This window comes from Motacilla alba, chromosome 4A (genome assembly GCF_015832195.1).
Source record: "Motacilla alba alba isolate MOTALB_02 chromosome 4A, Motacilla_alba_V1.0_pri, whole genome shotgun sequence".
NCBI classification, from domain to species: domain Eukaryota; kingdom Metazoa; phylum Chordata; class Aves; order Passeriformes; family Motacillidae; genus Motacilla; species Motacilla alba.
This window is the reverse complement of record NC_052045.1, coordinates 18203202-18225228: the sequence shown is the minus strand read 5'-3', so window position 1 is coordinate 18225228 and position 22027 is coordinate 18203202. Positions and strand designations below refer to the sequence as shown.

At 50.3% G+C, this 22027-nt stretch overlaps 2 protein-coding genes across 13 annotated transcripts in view; both read left to right on the top strand.

Moving 5' to 3' along the window:
* Window positions 1–17591, top strand: part of MED12 (mediator complex subunit 12) — a 35873-nt gene extending 18282 nt beyond the window's left edge. Inside the window, exons 22-44 of one of the 8 annotated variants that reach the window (XM_038122731.1) lie at window positions 137–281; window positions 562–682; window positions 1363–1464; window positions 2177–2290; window positions 2558–2721; window positions 5432–5611; window positions 5782–5853; window positions 6131–6291; window positions 6383–6544; window positions 6627–6738; window positions 6958–7047; window positions 7473–7582; window positions 8073–8208; window positions 8483–8644; window positions 9187–9564; window positions 9896–10043; window positions 10232–10437; window positions 10864–10944; window positions 11146–11363; window positions 11956–12112; window positions 14740–14943; window positions 15084–15165; window positions 17163–17591. In XM_038122731.1, the coding sequence (XP_037978659.1) occupies window positions 137–281; window positions 562–682; window positions 1363–1464; window positions 2177–2290; window positions 2558–2721; window positions 5432–5611; window positions 5782–5853; window positions 6131–6291; window positions 6383–6544; window positions 6627–6738; window positions 6958–7047; window positions 7473–7582; window positions 8073–8208; window positions 8483–8644; window positions 9187–9564; window positions 9896–10043; window positions 10232–10437; window positions 10864–10944; window positions 11146–11363; window positions 11956–12112; window positions 14740–14943; window positions 15084–15165; window positions 17163–17206 (3349 nt within the window). In that variant the 3' untranslated portion in view covers window positions 17207–17591. The other 7 variants (XM_038122733.1, XM_038122734.1, XM_038122732.1 and 4 more) reach the window with 7 other exon arrangements.
* A 3366-nt stretch (window positions 17592–20957) lies between these two features.
* NLGN3 (neuroligin 3) overlaps window positions 20958–22027 on the top strand; it is a 38829-nt gene continuing 37759 nt past the window's right edge. For 4 of the 5 annotated variants that reach the window (XM_038122973.1, XM_038122971.1, XM_038122972.1 and 1 more), the window contains exon 1: window positions 21740–21848. The gene's annotated coding sequence lies outside the window, so the exon portion shown is untranslated. Of the gene's footprint in view, window positions 20999–21739; window positions 21849–22027 lie in introns of those variants that run through there. The other variant, XM_038122970.1, reaches the window with a different exon arrangement.

The following is a 22027-nucleotide window of genomic DNA, read 5'->3' as shown; positions in this document are numbered from 1 at the left end:
TTCTTTAGATGAGGGTAAGAATGCCAGTGGCCATATCTTGGCTGTCTTGGGGTGGTCCCTTAGAAAATCACTGACCTGATGGCATGCATGAGTAGCAAAGCTGACCCTCTGCTTTTTTTCATTATTTATTTAACAGGGTGAACGACATTGCTATCCTGTGTGCTGAGCTAACTGGCTACTGCAAGTCTCTAAGTGCCGAGTGGCTGGGTGTGCTCAAAGCTTTGTGCTGTTCCTCCAATAATGGGACCTGTGGCTTCAATGATCTCCTCTGCAATGTTGATGCAAGTGCAAACATTCAAAAGGGGAAAAGGAATTGAAGCAGGAGTGGAGGGATGCCTTGGGAGAAGGCAAAAGTGAACAAGGGATGGAGGCTTTGTCTTCTGAGGGCAGGGATAAGGCTTTGAATATGAGGGGCTGTCGTTGGTGTTTGTTGCAGCCTGGGCAGACCATGGACATTGACCAGGGGTTATGGGCCCTTCTGCCACCCAGCTCCTAGGAATTGCTGACAGAGGGAATGAGGTAGAGGCTGTTTGGATCACTGGCTGATCTCCTCTCTTTCAGGTCAGTGACTTATCTTTCCATGATTCCTTGGCCACTTTTGTTGCCATTCTCATTGCCCGGCAGTGCTTGCTGCTGGAGGACCTGATTCGCTGTGCTGCTATCCCCTCACTCCTCAATGCTGGTAAGTGCATCCCTGCACAAACCTGTCTGACTCTCAGTTCTGGCCCAAAGGCCTGTGCTTAATGCATACTTGGTGAACTCTATAGTTGTGAAACGTGCCTCTACTACTTCTTTTATACTTAATAACTGAATGTGGTGCTTTAGAGAAATTTGGGGCTTTTGATTTCTATCAAAAACTGGTTGTGCTAAGGTTTTTCTCTGCCCTACTCTCTCGAGTTTGTGTGTGAGGTGAAATAAACATTGGGGAGCTGTTATCAGCCTCACTGTGTGACCATTGTACTCAGCTCTGAACTCCAGCAGTATGCCTCCCACTGATAATAATGTTCAGCTTAGCATTTTGGCTAGAGCAGCTAGCTGGGTTTACAGCGCCTGTGCCACTGCCTTACTCTGCCACCAAGCCTTCCTATTTGTGCTCTGGGGATTGCAGCATCCAGACTCCTGACAGGGTGAAGTTGGAAAGATGGAGCAAGCAGAAAGCAGTGCATGTCACTGGGGAGAATACTGAAGGATTTGCTTGCTTGCATGTTAATTGCTGCACATGCTCCATATTTGTAAATACAATAAGGCTGCTGCAGCTTCTCGGCTGGCTGCTCCAGGGCAGTGCACTGTGAATAGCTTTTGGATTGAGAGTCAGCTGTCCTGGTGCTTAAGAAATCTCAGTTGTCTCTTTTCTTCACACAGCCTGCAGTGAACAGGACTCAGAACCAGGAGCACGTCTGACCTGCCGGATTTTACTCCATCTGTTTAAGACTCCACAGCTGAACCCATGCCAGCAAGATGGCAGTAAGTGAATGAACCTAGAGCCTTTCTTTACTGTGAAAGTACTAGGGCTCTTGCACTCCAAGAAGAGAGATATGAGACCTTATGGTTAGAGATCATAACCTGCTTGCTTTGAATAAAGCAGGCAAAGCCTGATGCACTTTCTTCATAGGACAAAGAACAGTGTCCTTCCATTTATGTCACTCCATAGTAGCCAGGCATTGGGGAGAAGGTTCTTGGAGGCAGGAAACCAGCCAGTAGAGGTGGCCTTGCTGTCACTAAGCCATTAGAGTAATGATCACTTCTTCTTTTGTGTCTTGAGCTTTGTATAGCCTCTTAACTTGGTGCCAGAAGCTGCTGTTTTACAACACTCCTTTTTTGTGTGATGATGGAAACATTCCAGGAAGTTCTGTTCTTGGCTTCTCACCAGTATCCTGATAGCTCAGATTTCTAAATCCAGCTTGTATTTTAGGTCTAGGGTACTGTTGGAGCTTGGAGTTCATGACACAGGCTCTGCACCCCATTTGGATTTCATGGTTCATTTGTCACAATGTGATTGGCACTATGCTTCTTGAAACTTAATTAAATGCGCCCCATGTTACAGTTAGGAAAGGAACTGGCCTCAGGATTCTCTGAGCTGATTTTATGGTACTTGCTGGCACATAATTCAGGCAGCTCTGGAGCCCATCCTTTCTCTCTTGCTGAGTATTGCCTTTCCCCTTTGTGCTCTTTACAGACAAACCCACTGTGGGAATCCGCTCTTCCTGTGACCGTCACTTGCTGGCAGCTTCCCAAAATCGTATTGTGGACGGAGCAGTCTTTGCAGTGCTGAAGGCTGTCTTTGTTCTGGGTGTGTACCTGTGTTAGCCTGAACCTATAACCATGTTTCTCAGGGGAGTGGGAGAAAGGCAGTGTATTGTTCATGTTGGCTGTGCAGAAGGCCAGAGGAGATCTGTTCTGGTGAATATGTGGCATGTCTGTAGCTGTAAACATGCTTTGAGTCTGTTGGCTGCAGAGAGGTCACTGATCACAGGGAGAGTTTATAGAATCTCAGGATGTTTTTTGAGTCAGGCTTTGTGGTTAGAGTTGTTGGGTAACACTTGTGCTTTCCTTTTAGGAGATGCAGAACTAAAAGGCTCTGGCTTTTCCCACCCGGGAGGTGTTGATGATCTCATGGATGATGAGCTGGGCACCAGGAAGACTGGTGGTCGGGTAGTAACTGTAGAAACAGCCAGCTTGGATATTTATGCCAAGTATGTACTGAGGAGTATATGTCAACAGGTGAGTCTGTCCCATCTCTAGGTGTGTCCTTATCCCTTCTGCATACAGATACATCTCACATGCCTTTCTTCAGGTTGGGTTTGGAATGTATTTCTTTGAAAGATCAGTGAAGAACCTGCAATGTTTCTGTCATGTGACAGTACTGAGGATTGCTCTATGTTAGCAAAACACAGAGACAAGCAGTGTTCAAGAATTAGGTGTTGCAGTGTGCAGGGACTGCATCCCCTTTGCTTTGGCAACAGCACAGGGCTCCTGTCCAAGGAGGGGAGTGCTGGGAGTGGTAAGCTGAGATGTGCTGAAGGCAAAGAAGATCAGCACGAGAAAGACAGGCAGATGGTTTATTAAAATGATAAATGGTGTCTTTCAGGATGCAGCCTAAGTGTTGCTTGCAGCTAGGCTGTTAATGTATCCCTGGGCTTTGCGTTGCCCTGTTTAGTTAATTAAAACGACAACAAAAGCCTTGTGCTTAGCCTAATCTGACAGCACCAGTATTTCTATTCCTTTGTGAAAAATTGACACTTGAGGAGCTGAAACCTGGCTAATAATGTTGCAGAGTAGAGTGGCCGTGCTGTATGAAAATGGATGTTGAAAGGTATCCTTAGCCTAAGTTATGAGTTTATTCTCTCAGCAGGAAAGACGTGTTACAATCTTTAACCTGTATTTTATATTACTAATGTGTAAACCACCATTAGTGCTGTGTCTTGTCCTCATGCTATTATTTATTAATTGTCTGACTGCACAGCAATGGTACCACCTTACCAAAAAAGGAAGGAACCATCTATTTTTAAATATAAATTCAATGTTCTTGATGTCATTGAAACCTGACTGTGCCATTAACAGAAGTAGATATTCCCTTGCTGATCAAAGTCTGTAGAGGAAGGACTCGAAGCAAGTCGAGGTGTTTGTGCACAGCAGTGAGTAGCAGTGTCAGGTATCACTGCTCATACCAGTTGTTGGCAGCACTGGTTATGTAGAAGTGAACATTCCAGCAGACATCCATGAGTTACCACCAATTTGTGCCAGAGCTCCTGTAGGCTTCCTGCAGCTGTAAAGGGCTGGTAAAATGCTGTGTTTAATATTAACACCTCTTCTGTGAGCAGTGAACTTGCACTATCAATACCTTAAATTGTAGGTTGTGATTTCTCAGTCTCAGGTTCAGGTATATATTTTATAATAGACTCATTGTGAGAGGATTAGGAAAAGGAGCAGATTATAATTAATTTAAAGGTTTTTTCATAGATTCCTAGAATGGTTTGGGTTGGAATGGACCTCAAAGATCATGAGCAGGTCCACCTTCACTATTCCAAGTTGCTCAGGGCCCTATCAAACTTAGCCTTAAACACGCCCAGGGATGGGGCATCCACGGGTTCTCTGGGCATCCTGTTCCAGTGCCCACCTGTCAAACCTGTTCAAGTCCCTCTGAATGTCATCCCTTCCCTCCAACATGTCTTTCATTTGTCTTTATACCAATAAAGTGGATTGGAAATGAAGTCTGAATTCTTGTAAGAAGCTGAGCAAATGATAAAAAGAGTCTTCCCAAGGAAATGTGTATTACCTAGGCAAGAAAGACAAGATTATTATCAAGAGATTGTGGTATGTAGCAACACTGAAGGGGGAATACAATAGGCAGTGGAGAGGTCACCGCATCTCATGTGCAAACTTCATCTGGAATGAAGATAATGATCTAGGCTGTGGTTTCACAAGGATTTCAAACCAGAGTTTTGACCTTTTCAGCCTTTGTGCTTCAGTGCTTAGTTTGCTACCCACTGCTGAAGGGTCTTTCCAGCTTTCTAGGCATAGCATCAGCACCTGTGCATAATGAACTGGATCCTCATCTCTTCTTTTGTTGTCACTTCTCAGTGGAACAATTCTCTGATCAGGCTTCCTCTGCAGATGCAGAAGTGCTTACATAGCAGTCCTCTGTTGATTTTTTTGTAATGAATGTGCCTAATTTTAAGTATGAAAAATTTCTGCACTAACAAATGCTGCAGGTTAACTGTAAATTGAGTGAAGTACCTACCTCATGTTTGGAAGCTGCTGCCCTTATTATTATCATACGTTTAGGGAGCATCAGCTGAAATCAAGAGGCTGACAATAATAGTTTTCTGTGTGCCTTCTCATAATATAGGGGGCTTGCATCCAGTCAGTCGTTTTCCTTTCCAGAGTCTGAGAAGTAAAGTAATTGGTTTTTACTAAGTTTGGCAGTATGTTTTCCATCACTATTTGAGAATTAAGGTGCGTGATTTTCTCCAAGACGTGTTCTGGTTTAGTGCTAGCTGCAACTCTGAGTAACCTAACTTAGGACAGCTCCAGAGCTTTGTTGTGCTGGAAATAGACCAAACAGTTTTAAGTGATCCCTTCTGATCTTCTGAACCCAAGTGGCAGTGTCGAGGGAGCCTGGACACGATAGTGACTGGGTACTGTTAAATCACACCAATATTTTCTCAAAAGAAAGAGCAACTACTGTGTTTCAATTCTGCTGACTTGTCAAAGTTTGTTTCCTCTGTTCTGATTACTGTGCTGTGCCTGATGCCTGCTGAATCAGGATAGTACAGTTCATGAAGAGAAATGATTATCAGGCATAACTGCATACTAATAAGGCTTTTATGATTTTGATGTGTTCCATGCATCTCTCTGAGACTGAAAGCAGGGGCGTTGGTTTGGAATCAGGCATCAGTTTGACTGTGCTGACTCTGCCTTTGTCTTGCAGGAGTGGGTAGGAGAACGATGTCTGAAGTCCCTCTGTGAAGACAGCAATGACTTGCAGGATCCTGTCCTGAGCAGCACACAGGCCCAGAGGCTGATGCAGCTGATTTGTTATCCACACCGGCTCCTGGACAATGAGGAGGGAGAAAATCCTCAGCGGCAGAGGATTAAACGCATCTTACAGGTGCAAGCTGCTGGCAGAATCTAAGTGTCCTAGAAACTGCCTCGTGTAAATGCAGCCCTCTGAGGGGTCTGACACTCATTATGGTGGGACCTTGAGGGTGTGGGTTGGTGTAGTCTGAACTGAGATAAGGTGTTACATGAAGTGTGTGTGTGTGTGTGTGTGTGTTACAGAATTTGGACCAGTGGACCATGAGGCAGTCCTCACTGGAGCTACAGCTCATGATTAAACAGACAGCAAGCAATGTGAGTTTCTGCCCTGAGGGGATCATACAAGGGAGGATGAAACGGCTGCTTGTGAGTTGGTGGGGAGGTGGTCTGGCAGAAGTGGGGGTAGGAAGAAAGTAAACAATGAGGGAGTCAGGCTGTGAAAGCCGAGCACAAAAAGGAAGCAATGAGTCTGAGACCCCCAGAAGCAGCAGCCATGGGGAAGTTGGCAAACTGAGTTTGTACTGAGTTGAAATGTGGAAGCCGTAGGTGCTCTCAGAGAAGGACTTTACTATCTTTTTCTTCCCTACCCCAGGAGATGAACTCCTTATTAGAAAACATAGCCAAAGCCACCATTGAGGTATTCCAGCAGTCAGCAGAGACCAGCTCTGCTAGCTGTACTGGTAATGGAGTCAATAATATCAGTAGCTCGACTAGTGCTACACCTGCCAGCAACAAATCCAAACCCATCCTCAGGTAGGTGTAGAGCCGGCGTGCAGCTCTCTTGTCTACAGGTCTGAATCTTAAATTGCATTGCAAACAGCTTTCCTCTCCTGTGTTGTCACAGCTCCCTGGAGAGATCAGGAGTGTGGCTGGTGGCCCCTCTGATTGCCAAGCTTCCAACATCAGTGCAGGGCCACGTTCTGAAAGCTGCTGGAGAAGAGTTGGAGAAAGGACAACATTTAGGGTCATCATCCCGCAAAGAGCGGGACCGCCAGAAGCAGAAGAGGTGAGTCCAGGGGAAAGAGCAGGCAGTGTTTGCTGTGCTGATCCCAGCCTGGCAGTATAGCTCCTTCTCTGTTCTCTCACAGTATGTCCCTCCTGAGCCAGCAGCCATTTCTGTCACTGGTGCTGACATGCTTGAAAGGTCAGGATGAGCAGCGGGAAGGCCTCCTCACCTCTCTGTACAGTCAGGTCCAGCAGGTAGGGGTCTTGTTTCTCCCCTCACTTTCCTCAACAGCTCGCCCCTCCAGCAGACAGGCTCTGGAGCAAGGCCTCAGGATGTTGCTTGTCTTACCCTGTTTGATATAGGGAGCTTGAGCTGACCATTTCTGAGTCACCAGACAGTGAATGGTACAAGCTGCTCTCTCTAAGCTTCAGCATACAGCTGGTGAGGTCTCTCCTCTCTTCTGTATTTCTTAGATTGTTACAAATTGGCGAGAAGATCAGTACCAAGATGACTGCAAAGCCAAGCAGCTGATGCATGAGGCCTTGAAACTGCGGCTGAATTTGGTGAGCAGTTGGAGAAAAAGAGCTTAACCATCTGGGGTGAAGAATTGTCTGCCTTTTTTTCCTTTAGAACAAGCACACACTGGAGGGTCTATATATGTCCTGAGGCAAGGAAGTAGGAGAGACACTTGTGCTGCTTCTGGGTCTTGGGCCCTGAGTAGGACAGGGTGCATGAATAAACTCCCTTGCTCTGTTTCATCAGGATGAAATCCAGAGACTAGGTCTCTTTTGTAGATGTGCCTTCTCCTTTGAATGCCTTTGCAGCCCACAGCACTACTACTTGCATCTGAGGTTTGGCTGCTGACAGCAGTCTCCCTCAGCTCTCAGTAGGAATTAAGCTCCTTTAAACCCTGGTTTAAGCTCCTTTTTCACTTCAAAATCTCAGTGTTTTTTGGTGTCCTTGTGACTAAACTCCCTTTCTCTGCCAGGTGGGAGGAATGTTTGACACAGTCCAACGCAGCACGCAACAGACAACTGAATGGGCCGTGCTTCTCCTGGACATCATCAGCAGTGGCACTGTGGACATGCAGTCAAACAAGTAACTTGCAGTCTGACTTCTGGTCTATACACTTCCCAAGGGAGGCAGTTGTTAGCATGGCCCCCTTTCTCGTGTGAGCTGGCTGTTTCTCTAGATGATCTGTCAGAAGTGACAGCTGAAAGAGACTTTGGAGTAATAGCAGTCTACAACTTAGGTCCTGATAGCTGAGTGCACTCTGCCGTATTCAGAACAAACTTGGCTTTCCAATGCCAAGATATGCAGGGGAGAGCTGAATCTGCTTTTTAGAGGTGCTGAATAGATACAGAGGAATCCAGTCTTAATCTGTGATACTGCACCTAATTCAAGTGGGAGTAAAACTCAAGTGTGGTGTGTAAGGAAAAGGAGGATTAGTGTGGGAGGTTATTCTGAAGACTGACACTTCTAAATGTGGGTGGAAGTCTTGACAATTTATTAGTGTTTGGTGTTGCAATGATGGCAGAGGCTTTCTATCAGCTTTTCAGGTGACTGACCTTTCTGCTCTGACCTACAGTGAGCTCTTCACCACCGTGCTGGACATGCTGAGTGTTCTCATCAATGGCACCCTGGCTGCTGATATGTCCAGCATCTCTCAGGGCAGCATGGAGGAGAACAAGCGGGCATACATGAATCTTGTCAAGAAACTCAGGGTGAGGGACACCAGGCCCTGTATGGGGACCAGAGCGTGCTGTGTTGTAGTTGTTCAGCTATGCAGGTTTACCTGTGTCTCATGAACAGTACTTGTCCTCTGTTTCTGCTGTTTAGATGAAGTAGTGAGGGTGACCTCTATGACTCTGTAGGCCTGAAGGGGGCAAAGGTGAAAAGTAATGTAGGGATGGAGGCCAAAACCAGAAGAGACATAGGTGGGCTTTGGATGGTTTTTCCTGAAAAATTCTTCAAGTCCTCTTTGTTCCACTCGTGCAGAAGGAGCTGGGGGACCGGCAGTCTGACAGCCTGGAGAAGGTGCGACAGCTACTACCACTTCCCAAGCAGACCCGAGATGTCATCACCTGTGAACCTCAGGGATCCCTCATTGACACTAAAGGCAATAAAATAGCTGGCTTTGATTCCATCTTCAAGAAGGAGGTAAGTGAAGCATTTTTGTCTGTATCGCAGCTCCTGAGTGCAGGTGTCACCTTGTCCTCTGATGCCTTAAGTCTGCACAGCTTGGGAGACATCTGTATGCAGTGCCTCATTTCCTGATGAGCCTGAAGTGGCTGGCTGCACGCAGACGAGCTGGCACATAACCATGTCCAAAAAGGGCAAAGCTGGGGTGTTAATGCTTGGTGATAGCATGCTGCTGTGACCTGAGATGTTAACTAAATTTGGGGGTTGTATTTATGGTTATATGAAGTGTAAAGAGAAACACATAATCCCTGTCACGTAAGTTAATGGCAGAGCCAGCGTGCAGGAGGCTGGCAGAGATGGAATGAAGGAGACTAGACAGTTGTTGATGAAGGCTTTTAGAAATGACTGCTTTGCCACCTGGAGGAGCAAGGACCATTAGCAAGGGCTCAGACTGTTTACTGAGAGATCTGGATCAAAGCCTGAAGAAAGGACATAGTTACCTGTACCCTCACAGGAGCAACAACAGGGACTTGAAGGTTATTATCTCTTTTGCTTTCAAGGGTTTGCAAGTCTCTACAAAGCAGAAGATTTCTCCTTGGGATCTTTTTGAGGGTTTGAAGCACTCAGCCCCGCTCTCCTGGGGATGGTTTGGGACAGTCCGGGTGGATCGCAAGGTGTCCAGGTTTGAGGAGCAGCAGAGGCTTCTTCTGTATCACACACACCTGAAACCCAAGCCCCGCAGTTACTACCTGGAGCCTTTGCCACTGCCTCCTGAAGAGGAGGAGCCTCCTACACCTGTGGCTTTAGAGCCAGAGAAGAAAACTGCAGAACCAGCCAAGGCTGATAAAACAAGCTCCAATCCTGCCGCCTCCACTGAGGAACGCAAGAAAAAACAGAGCAAAACCAAGAAACGCAACCAATCTGCCAGCAAAACTGAGGTAATGGAGTGTCCAGCAGCTCTGGATGTCCCATGTCCACCTCTCCTAGTCACAGAACCCTCACTAGAGTCTTCCTGAGGAGCCTGAGAGTGGTGTTATGGTGAAGATGTGATGTGTTTCCTCTCAGCTGGGAGTACTGGAGCTTTATCCTGCTCTCTCTAGCTTGGGGCAAGGCAAACACTTTCTTAATCCCTGATGGGAGGAAAGGAGTCTGCCCAGCTCAGATAACATCCTTGGCTTCCTCCTGTGGACTTGTCAACCCTTTAATAGTCTTCCTCCATTCATGAATTCCCAATGCACATTGATCTTTCTTACTTTTTTGTCTTTGCAGGACTTTGTGTTGGGCCCTAGCCGAGGGGTTCCATATGTTGGCATGCCTACAGATCTCTTGCATCACCAGTCAGGAAGCACCATGTCAAGGCTGGCATATGGGCAATCACCAGTGGGTCTCTATGCCCAGAATCAGCCTCTTCCAGCAGGTAGGTGCACCAGAGAGCCAAAAATATTTCACCTCTTTGGGAACCTTTTCTGTGAGATGGTCCTATGCAGGTCCCTGCACTTTCTCCTTTTGCCTGGCATGTCTAGGTACGGTGATGAGCAGTCATTCTGGAACTACGAGGTGCAGCAGTAGCTGTGACTGCTCTGCCTGTTTCTCTTCCTCGTGCAGGTGGCCCTCGCCTGGATACATCCTACAGACCGGTACGCATGCCACTGGGGAAACTGGTTCAGAGTCGCCCTCCCTACAGTGGTGTGCTGCCTCCAGGGATGGGGAGCATGATGGGCATTGACCCCTCCTACAAGCCAGCCGTGTACAGGCAGCAGCCTCCAGTGTCCCAAGGACAGATACTGAGGCAGCAGCTGCAAGCAAAGTTGGTAAGTCAGAGCTGTGCTCCTGCTTTTGCTGACTCCGCAGTATATCATGGCCAGTCTGTCTGGTGTTGTCCCTTTTAGCCAGAGCTGCCCAACTCTGTATCTACTCTGGAAATATGTTGTTTCTTGTGTCTGTTTTTCTGGTGCTGCCTGCTTTGTGGGCCCATGTCACTAAGTTGGAGGAGGTTGTCACAGGGTGGCCACTGGGGAATGAGGGGCATGTTCTGCCTAGGGGTGGCAGGTTTTTAGTGGCCTGTTTGTCCCAGGTTAGGGTGAGAAGAAGTCATGAGCATGTGCCTGCTGTGCAGCAACCTTATAGGCTAAGCAGTGAAATCACTTGTCTGGTTTAGTGGCAGCTGCTGAGAAGAGAGCAGCAGTGTTCCTGCCCTTTGGAGATGTTGGAAAAAGCCCCTCTCTCTTGCCTTCCAGCAGGGCCAGGGCATAATGGGCCAGCAGCCCGTGCGCCAAATGGCTCCAACCCCGTCTTACGGAGCACTGCAGCCCTCCCAGGTAAGTGGCAGTGACTGCAGGTAGGCTGGAATCTGGCTCCAACACAGGGCAGCAGCTTTGCTGTTGCTGCTAAAGCCTGAAAGCTCTTGGCTCTTCTCCCTAATGAGCTTCCCTGTGACAGTATTTACAGGAGGCTGATGTCCTATGTTCTGTATTCGTTTTCACCCTGTGACTAAAAAAGGCCTTTTTGTTTCATTTCAGGGTTACACTCCTTATGTCTCCCACATAGGCCTTCAGCAGCACCCCTCCCAGTCAGGCACGATGGTACCTCCTACCTATTCTGGCCAGCCCTATCAGAATTCCCACCCCAGCTCTAATCCTGCTCTAGTGGATCCTGTTAGACAGATGCAGCAGAGACCAAGTGGCTACGTGCACCAGCAGGCCCCTGGCTATGGACACACCTTGGGCAACACACAGAGGTACCTCCTGCCCTATGGGATGTTAATAAGCTCTATTTCATTAAGGGTTTCCCTGCTCTGCTTGCACAACTCTTAACAGCAAGCTGTAAAAACCCTGTTCTCCATGCTGTACTTTGCTTCCTCAGAGAAACATCTTTATCCAGCTTTCTGTCCAGGGAAGAAACAGAGAGAAAGGATGAAATTTGGAAATGCTGGTTGTAGGCAGGAAACTGTGTTACTAGCCAGAGAAAGATGGCATAGAAAAGTATGAGGAAAAATTACCTAGGAAAGTCATAGTTTTGGTTTTAAATCTAACCAGCAGATCACCATCAAAGGGCTACATCTGAGATTTCCATTGTTCCTGAGCAGGCATAAATGCAGCAGGAAAGCCATGCAGAACAGTGGGATGATGACTGTAACTTAGGGATTCTAGAAAAAAAGGTAGTATTAAACCCTTGAGAGGACCTTGTGTCCCTCACCTTTTTGCAGAGACAGCATGGATTGCAGGGTGCTGTTTGGGCTGTCTCATTGATGTCAGAAGTTGTGTTTGGACTAAAGAAGGCTGGCTGCCTGTGAATCCTTTACTTCATGAGCTTGTCCTTTCCTCTTGCAGGTTTCCTCATCAGTCAATACAGCAGACCCCCATGATGAGTGGGATGAACCATTTGGGTCCACAGGGAGTCCCCTCAGGAATTCGACCCAGCCAGATCCTTCCTGACCAACAGCAGCAGCAGTACCTGAGGCAGCAGCAGCAACAACAGATGCTGAGGGTGAGTGGTTGCTGACAAGAGGAAGGCTGCTGGAGCTGGAGGAGGCTTGTCCCGTGCTGCTTACCTCTGCCCCTCTGTGTCAGGAAGGATGTCACTCTGTTGGAGGCTGTCTGTGTAATTTGCTAGGCAGTTCTCCCTTCCTTAGAGCTGGCCACTCCTGCTGGAGATTCCTGCTGCACTGCCTTGTGCCAGTCACCCAGCATGAGCTAAAAGTCTGTTCAGTCCTCTGGCCTGTGTCCCACCTCTTCCTGCTCCAGCTGAGCCAGTAGATTGTGCAGAAAGTTAGCTGTTGTACAAGTGTGGCAGGAGCTAGAAATGAAGTGAAAAGCTCCCTGTACATGAAAGAGCAGGAAAGTTGTTCAGGATCATCTTTAGGGGCATATCTGCGTTTCTCAAGATCAAAATAAGTATTGGTTAGTTTCCATTGGCAAAAAATCTGGCATGAATCAGTCCATATACTGCATTTCTTACAGCAGATGGTGAAAAACTGATCCAAAGCCAACTGTTAGACCCAGCTCTCTAGGTTCAAAGAAGATCACAAAGCATGAGTCAACAGGCATGAGTATTCCATGGATTTGCATTATGATCTTATGAACGTTAAATTCTTACATGAAATAAAGATACATTTCTAGGAATTATAGAAATGTATTGAATTCACAGAGAAGCACAAACAGTTTAATTGGTGAATCCAATGCCTTATGTACAAGGCTTAGCAAACCTGTGGAATATGGGGAGACTTTACATGGCACAGAGTGCTGAGTCTTTTTGTTCAGAGAGGGGCCTGAGCAAGACAGTGGTTCCTGCAGAGAGCTGCAGTCAGCAGTATCTGAGAACTGCTGTCTTGCACTGGACAAGAGAACTGCCTCTGGCATGGTCAGCAGCTTTTGGTTCTTTTGACAAGTAGCTCCCCCTGACTATTCACTTTGAGTTTCTTTTAGCATTCTCCATCACTCATATTTAGAAGAACATGCCTCGGACCAATTGCTAACACCTCTCCTAGCTCAGTAACTTCACTTATACCCTCAGCTTTTAGCTGACTTTGCTTAGTTGCTTAAAAACCCCACAAAGGTGGGGTGCCCAAGCTATCCCATTAGTGTGACTTCTGCTGTATTACCTGAGGTGTGCCTGGTGCTGGAGCTGACTTCCATGATGTAGTGGCTTGTGAAAAGGATGGGTGGCCTTTTGATTTGTCTTATGTGGGTTGATAGACAGCTGCTGCAAGAAGGTAGGACATGAAGCTGGTGTCCTGGCTCATTTAGTCAATCATCTGCTTTCTTGTGTACCCAGGTTGCAGCATCCATGTCAGGAACCTGGGACCAAACTGGTATAAGTTGGAAGGCTGTTCTAGAAACTCACTCTCTTTAAATTTGAATCCTTGATCCACTGAATCCATGATCCAATGCATTCATAACTGCTTCTTGTGTGAACTATTATTGTCCACTGTGTCCTGTTTACTGGCTGTTCTTTCTCACTGTTATTTGCCCAATGTACATTCCATGGGAGCACTTGCAGCTTCCAAAGGTCGGGGTTTTCTAACCTTCTTTCATAAGACACTGTTCCTTCTCCTGAAGGAACAGTGTTTTGTTTTGTTTTCTGAGTCTGCTGAAGGTTTGAACCTTGCCCTTTTGAGCCGGTGACTGGAACTGTACCTATCATCACCACCACGTTGGGTTTCTTATGATAACATTAGTATTTTTCTCTTTCTGGTAGGAATTATCTAGAGAGTTAAAAACTGCTTTGACAGATGGGAGAATTGTCTGAAAATTAGGAGAAATTAAAAACCTTGAGATTTCTGGGTATGTTCTGACTCCAACACACTGAATTTTCTTCTCAGCATAACCAATTCTGTAAACATTTGGTTTTGAGCACTGAATCCTGTTTTATCCACTTTCTTTTATTGAATTGTAACACCAGCTGTCATGAGTGGCAGGGAAGGACAGCAAGATAGATTGAAGAGTTGGGGGACATGACTGAGAAGGAAAGTCTGAAATAGCTGGATGTGTTGCATTAGAGAGACAAAGGCAATAGGAGAGATAAGTCTCCAAATTTTTTATCTTAAAAAGAAAGGGAAAAAAACCCCCTTATCTCTTCTTATCCCTAGGCTGTAAGACCAGAAACGGCCTTAAAACAGAACACGTGAAATTCAGGGTAGAGATTAGGGAAAACTCCAGTAGTAGGAGTAGCTGACCTGGAGTGGATTGTGTAAGGAGATTATAGGAGCTCTGTTGCTACCTCTGAAAAGAATCTGAGAATGAGTCAGGCAAATACTCATTATTCATTATTGCTGATCTTAACCAGGAGGCAAGAGATGAACCAAGCCAGCCTTTTGAGTCCTTAGTTTTCTATTGCACCTTGTTTGCTTCTAGTAATGACCAGTAGACTTGGAGTTCTCTTCCTGTCATCTGTAAATACCTCATCCTGCAGAAAACTTTGTTGCTGTCCCTGTATTTCTTGCCATTTCTTAGCCTGGAGTGGACTCCTGGTGAAATTTGAGTAATTTAGGTACCTGTAAGGAAAATGGTGCACTAGGTGTTTCATTCCATGGAACATCATTCCTCCTTAAGCCCTTGGTGTGCCCCGGTGCTGTGGGCATTGCCCTGACAGTCCCTTCTCTTTTGTCTTCACAGCAGCAGCAGCAGCAACAGCAGCAGCAACAACAACAGCAGCAGCAACAGCAGCAGCAGCAGCCCCAGGCACCACAGCCCCAGCCCCAGCAGCAGCCCCAGGTGTCCACAGTGCCTCAGCCACAGGCGCAGGGCCAGCCCCCGGGGCTGGGGATGCAGGCGCTTCCCCCCCAGCAGCCCATTGTGAGTGTTCCCTCGGAGGCACAGGGACGTGACAGTCCAGCACAGATCCAGCAGTGCTCCACCTGCATCCCCCCTTTCTCCCTCCCTGAGCTTCCCAGGGCCTGTGTGAGCGCTGAGGCTGCCAGCCAGGTGGTGTGGCTATAACTGTGTTTCTCTCTTTACAGTTCCAGCGCCAGGGCCTTCAGCAGACACAGCAGCAGCAGCAAACAGCTGCTCTGGTTCGACAGCTTCAGCAGCAGCTTTCCAGTAAGCCTGAGTGTTCTTGATCCTGTTGCTAGTCTCCTCCCTGCTGTTTTCTCTTGCAGGTACTCTGGTGTAGAGAAGCAAGGCCGAGCCAGACTGTCTGTCTGGAGGACATAAATTATGCTGGCAGGGAGGTGGCATCAGGACTTAGAGCTACCAGCCCAAAGGGGCACAGCAGCAGGGAGGGCAGTGCTTGCCAGGTTGTGAACAACCTTCCAGACCTTCCTCCTGCTGCCTGCAGAGGGACAAGGGAGCTGAGCCTTTGTAGGGATTGCCACACAGCTTTCCTGGAAGAATCCAGTGCAGCTTTAAAATCATCTGGGGGTACTTTCTCTGCTGCAGGTGACCTCTGAGGGGCACAGGGAGGCTGTAATCCTGGAGCAGTCACTTGGTGGATGACCCAGAGACACTGTGGTCGTGTTGTGAGCCAGACAAGACTTCTTGGAGGCAGGAGGAGTACTCTAGGAAGTGTAGCTGCACACTTGCTGTGTTTGTGGTGGTCACAGCAGGGTAATGGCATAGATGTTTTTCAGTCTGGCACTGTATTCCTATAATCTGTATTGAATTACTGGCTGGAGGATCACAATACAGAATTCAGGTTCTATGCTGTTCCCTTCTGAATTGCCTGCTGTCATTGTCTTCTGTCACCTTACTGGCTTTTCTGCTGTAAAAATGGCAGAAATGCTATGAAAATGCTCAGAAATGGACAGCACAGTTGATAGTTTTTTGTTTTATTTTGCACTGAGTGAGACTGTGCCAGATCTGGTAATGTGTGGAGAGGGGGACTTGGAAACTGTGCTTATACTTGTTCCCTGGTGGAAAATTCTTGGTCCTTGTGGCCAAAACCCTCCCCAAACCAGGTTTTAATGTGCAAAGCTTCCCACTAGCCTGATTCACAAACGATAAGTCTGTGCCAAGGGATCTCAGCTGGGACATTCAAATATAGGAAGACCTTGTATAAGAATCTGAATACAGCAAAACAGCCATATTTTTGTGGCCTTTCTGTACAGCAAATGGAGCTGTTGTATCTGGAATAGATGTGTGGGTCCCATGCAGCCTTGTGTCAGCATTCAGCTTCCATGCTGCCTCCTTGGGTTTGCATCACCTCCCCCTGGAAGCATCTGGAGTTCTCATTTGTACTGTCAGGGATGGAGTGGAAAGCAGGAAGGTAAACCAAGACCAGCCTGCACAGGAGGGGGACGAGGGTGTTTTGGGCCCAGGACAGGTTGCCTTAGGAGGCTCCAGGATATCCCTGAATGTCCAGAAGAGTTGAGAAGGCAGCAGGCCAGCCAGGTTACACTCAGCTCCTTTTACTTTAGTGGCTTAGGATCACACATGCTGATGATTATGTTCAGGAAAAAGAACAATTTTATGTATTGGACAGTACTCATATATACTGTGAGCACTGTAAATCACAAAACAGCAGTCCCAGCAGTTTGGAAGTTCATGAGGTTCTTGAATGTAACTTTACCATGTTTCCTGCCTTTCTGCCATCTGGAAGTGCTTTGGGCCTGTATAGAGATACTGACAGGAAGCCAGGGATATTTTCTCTGAAACCTTTGGTTTCTGGGACTGCTTTAGGATGTGACAGTAGCTAGCTCAGCAGCTTGTATGGCTGCAGAAATTTTCAAATTTTATAGAACTGACTTTCTTTCAAAATCAGAAATAATCAATCCATAAACTCATCCTCCCAGCTACTTGCCACCTTTCAGGGCTTTGTTATGGTCTTCCAATTCCACCATGAGGGAGAGAGAGATTTTTCCTAGAAACTTCAGGATCAGGACTAGAATATACCTCTCTCTTCCTGAAAGAATGTGAGATCCTGGCTGCGCTGCTGCTCAAAGGCTCAGGCAGATCTGCAGCACAGGGAGTACCATACTGGTTATATTTTCCTTCTCATGGCCTGTGACACTCTTCATACTGCCCTGGTGATGTGGGGAGGGGAATCTCTTTTCTGAACTAGACCTTGTGACTGTTTAACTCTGTCTTGACCTCAACAGATACACAGACACAGCAGAACAACAACCCATTTGGACGCTACTGACCTGTGGCACTTCAGCCTGATTCAGGAGGGAGACATCACTGTGGATGGATACAGCCTCTTCAGCCTGACCCACTCTCTGGGGCAGCCCCCACCCTGTGTCTTTGTGCCCCCCAGTGCTGCTGCTGTCTGTCCCACAGGGAGATGCCAGGAGGAGCATTTTATTGTACAGAGAAAGTGTTTTTACTATCCAATTTCTACAAATGTTTATGGAGATCCCTTGTGGCTGATAGTCTCCCTTCCCACTTTGGTTTCAGTTTTTACTCAGTTTTTAGTATTTTTGTTAAAATAATGATTAAGACATTGTAAAATTTTGTACTTTATTTATACCAGATGAACTCCATACTGCAGACATTCTCGGATGAATACAGAGAGCTTACTTTGCAAACTGAGTGTGTATTCAGAGCCTGCCTTTCCTCCTCAGCACTCCTCCCAGTACAGCCCAGCAGCACCCTCCACACATGCTCTTCATCTCTTCCTCAGTAGAACTAAGCTTTACTGGTAGTCCTGTTGCATGTTCCTCCAGGACACTGGTATAAAGCGAAGAGGGACTTCTATTGCAGGGTAATTCTGAGCTCCAACCAGCCCAGCTTCCCCCACCACAGCAGTTACAGAGATCTCAAGCTCCTTACCTCTGCAGTCTAGGAGGAGCTGCAGACTGAGTGCACTCACAGTGCTGCTTCTTGCTTCTCACCACAGCAAGGTTTGGCTGATAAGCACCAAGGCTCCTATGATAGCTCCTTCCTGACAGTCAGGGTGCCTTCTCTGCATGGGAAATGTGCATTCTGAACTTGTACCCTGCTTAGTGCAGCCTGCTGGCATGAGATCTGATCTTGGTGCTTGCTGTTCCTATTGTCTGTTGAAGCTGGAAGCCACCAGCACCTTTCTTCTCTCTTGGGTTCTTCCCCAGCAGTTGGACCTGTGTTAGCTTTGCTTGACCAGCCTCGTCCTTCTGTCCCATCTATGTGGGATAGGGTGAGGCCACAAGGACTCGGCAAGGAACTGCACCTGATCTTCATCTGAGGGCAAATAGTTCTGGAGTGTGGGCCACTGTGTGAAGGCAAGCTCAGGGAACTATGAGGGCTGGCAGTGCCCCTTGTCCTTGGTGCTGGGCTGGTGTCTGCTGTCCCAAGAACTTTGCCTTTCCTCAGTGGGAGCACATGTGAAGCTGCTCTCTGGGGCGTGCTTGGCACTGCACCCTCTCTGCCCTCCTTGTCCCCAAACACCTGCACCTATGCCAGGCTCTTGCCATGTGGCTGCAGGACCATTGGAAGGTGTTGCTGGCCAGGCCTGATGGAGGGGACTCAGTTGTTCATGAGGACAGGGGCTTGCTCCCTCTGTGCTTGTCCCCTTCCATGCGCATCAGCCTGAGCCGGCTGTTGCATTCCCCGTCGTCTTCCCCCTGCCCCCAGGCTGCCCTGGCCAGGGACTCTGCTTGCCGGCAGCCCGTGCTCGGTGACCCCGAGCTGGAAGCCCTGCTCCTGGCCGTGGCTGTGCCAGGCCGCCCGTGCTCAGAGGGACCCGTGGCTGAAGCGGGAGGACTCCGTTCCACTCATCCAGCCGGGGGAGTGGACACGGAGGGGTCACTGCCCGGGGATACTGGGATACTGGGCACTGTCTTCCCACAACACGCCCCTGTTCCTGGTGTGTACGGTCATGGCCGACAGCCCCCTCCTCTGCCGGCCCTGGGCGGCAGCTGAGCCTGCGCCAAGCGGCATCTTGGATGCTCCTTCTGCATCGCTGCCGCGCCGGAGGTGGGAGGGGGCGGCTCTGCAGCAGCCGGAGCGGGCCGGGCGGCAGCACGGCCGTGGCGCCTGGACAGGGTGGGTGACCCTTACACCGCAGCTGTGGTGACACGGGAGTGCTGCGGTGCGAGAACACCGAGTCGGGTGCTGCCCTCCTGCTGTGAGCTCTGAGGGGGGGAATCTGGGCAAAGCACCCCAGGAGCACCCTGCCTTCCGGGGAGAAAGGGGATGACTTGTCCCGTCCTGGAGCCAAGTGCGTGCTGCCACGGGACCCTTTATTGCATGGCCCAGCAACGGGGCTGGCCCTGCTCTTCCTCTGGCAAAAGGCTTCCCCCAGCTGTGTCAGCTGCTTGGCAGGCCAGCTCTGTGTGGGATGAGCAGCACTCCAGAGCTCTGCTGTGGTGACAGACGCCGGGCTGCCACAGTGTCCAAGATCCCACACAACCCTCGGTGGCTGCCCAGAGGTTTCCAGTGGGTGCAGAAGGTTCCAGGGGGACGTGGGGACCAGTGCAAGACCTGGTCACAGCACAGGGCTGTCTGGGGAGCTGTGCTCTGCCTGGCCTGGCTGTGTGCCTTGCAGCTGCTGTTCTGCACATTAGCACTGAGCCGCGGCCGTTTTAAGCAGGTCTGACAGCTTCCAGCCCTTCTGCTCCTTCTCCGAGTAGTGGCTAAACGCTGCTTGTGACAGAGCCAGAGGCAACCGGGGGCATTTTGATACACACTGCCCATTGAGTAATGCACACGGCTGCCCTGCTGCGGCCACCAGTCCAGGGAGGGGGTGGTGCAGGGGTGTGCCTGTTTGATGCTGGGCTCCCTGAAGGCGATGCCAACGGGCTGTGCCCAGCATCTGAGGAGAAACCCGAGATTGCAACAAATCTTGAAACACTGGGGGGGATGGATGGGCTGAAGGAGGCTCTGCCCTACACACCCACCCCACCCAGCAGCCCGGCATAGAGGGTCCCCATGGACCAGAGCCTGGGCAAAGGTGGCTTGTCAGGGACTGTCAGAACTGGTGTTGTGCAAGAAAATCGATCACTGCTCAGTCAAGCAACTGAAGCTGGGTGTGGAGCAGCTGTGTGAGTACCCAGCTCTCCTGCAGTGCTCGTGGTGGGGAGTGGGCCACGAGGCACCCCTGCAGCTGTGCTTCATGACCCCATCACCCCATCCTGGACTGGTTTTGTTGGGCAGCAGGATGCAGCGAGGTATGCCTGATACCCTGCCTGCTGCAGGGCAGCTCAGCATCCGTCCAGGGCCCCCTTCAAGATGCTGCTCAGAGCTAATGAGCCCTGGTAAGCACAGGGCAGGGTTGTGCAGCCATCCCAGGCAGTGCTGCAGTGCTGGACCACGCTGGCTGCTCAACGGCATAGTGGGTGGCAGCTTGCAGCTCATCTATGCATTTCACATATATATATATATATATATATATATATGGTGAGCTATATTGGTATGCCCTAAATACATCCTGTCTATAACAGGCCAGCAACAAAGTTATTCAAGCTGCTGACCACCCATAAACAGTCCCTGGGAGAGGTAGCAGGGCAGGAGAAGCAGGAAAGCTCTGCCCTGCTCTTCAGCAGCAGCTGGAAGGCACTGGGGCGGGTGAAGCCCAACCTGCACTGGGGTGCAGGGATCTCCCTGCCATTGCACATTCACAGATTCAGTGCAGGTGCCAGAGGCGTGTGGGAGAGTTGAAATTAATTGCTGCCCTTCAGATGCTGCCACGCAAACATCTTAAAGAGGAAACGGTGCCTGCTCTGTGGAGGCATCGCAGCTAATGCTACCTTGGCAATGGCAGAGGGAGGCAGCAATCAGATACATCCATCAGGACCCAAATCCATGCCCTGCTTCAAATAATTTCTGTAATCCCATCAGGCAAGACTGAAACATTGCTATGGGCAGCGGCGCGCTGTAGGAGAGGCGGCTCCTGCCAGGAGGCCATGAGTGGGAGGGGAAAATACCCCCATGCTGGGAGGGGGAATGACAGAGGTGCTGGCTCTTTGCTGCGCGGTGCTGCTGGGAGCCTATGGGTGGCTGCTGAGACTGAAGCCCGGTGCGTGGCAGGGCTGGGCCGGGCCCCAAGGCTGAGGCTGGGATGGGGCACCCCATACTGAGTATCTGCTGAATCCTCCCTAGAGCCGCTGGGCGCTGCGGAGCAGTACGAGAGGCGGGGACCGCTCCCCTGGCTGTGGGGAAATGTGTCGGGGCTGAAGGGTGCTCCAGCTGCTGTGGGGTGTGCCGGGGCAGCACGGCCCGGGGCTATGCCAGGGTGGAAAGGGACCCTTGTAGAGTGACTGGGGCAGGCACAGGCTGCAGGGGGCAGGATTCTGTATGCACAGGACAGTGCAGGATGCCCGGGGCCGTGCCGGGATGCCCCCACAGATGTGGTCGTTTACTGGGGTGGTGCGGGGTGCCCCGGGAGGTGCAGATGTCCCGATCGGGAAGGCGGGGGTGACCCCCTCCGCCCAGGGCCGATAGCCGGGCAGTGCCGGTGCCATGAGCAGGGCAGGTCTGGGGGGCCGGGGGGGCCACCGGGGTGCAGGTGCGGCTGCTGCCGGTGCCCGGAGGGCGCGGTACCGGACTGCGCGGCGCTCGGCGGGTGCGGCATCCCCTCGGCGCAGGGACCAGGGCGGTGCGGGTGCCGGGCCGCGCGGTACCGGGCCCGGCCGGCGCGGCGGCGGGGCCGTGGGTTGTCCGATCGGGGCGGTCGCGGTGCCGGTGCCGGGCGGCGGTGCCGGGCAGCGCGGCGGCAGCGAAGGGGTGCTGCGGAGCGGCCCCTCCCCAGCCCGCCTCCGCCGTGCACGCGCCGCGCGCTCCCGGTGCGGGGTCGGGCCGGACCGAGCGGAGCGCGGGGCAGCCGCCGCCGCCACCGGCATGGCCCAGCCGCGCCGCCGCCCCCGACGGTGAGTGCGCCCGCCCCGCCCCGCCCCGCACGGACCGGCACGGCGCGGCCCGCGGCGGCTCGTGACGGGGAGGGCGGCCGGACGGGACCGGACCGGCCCCACGGCGCGGGGCTGGGGGTGCCCGCCGCTCCGGCCGTGGGGCTCTCGGGGCGCGGGGTGATCCCGGTTCGGGTCGCGAT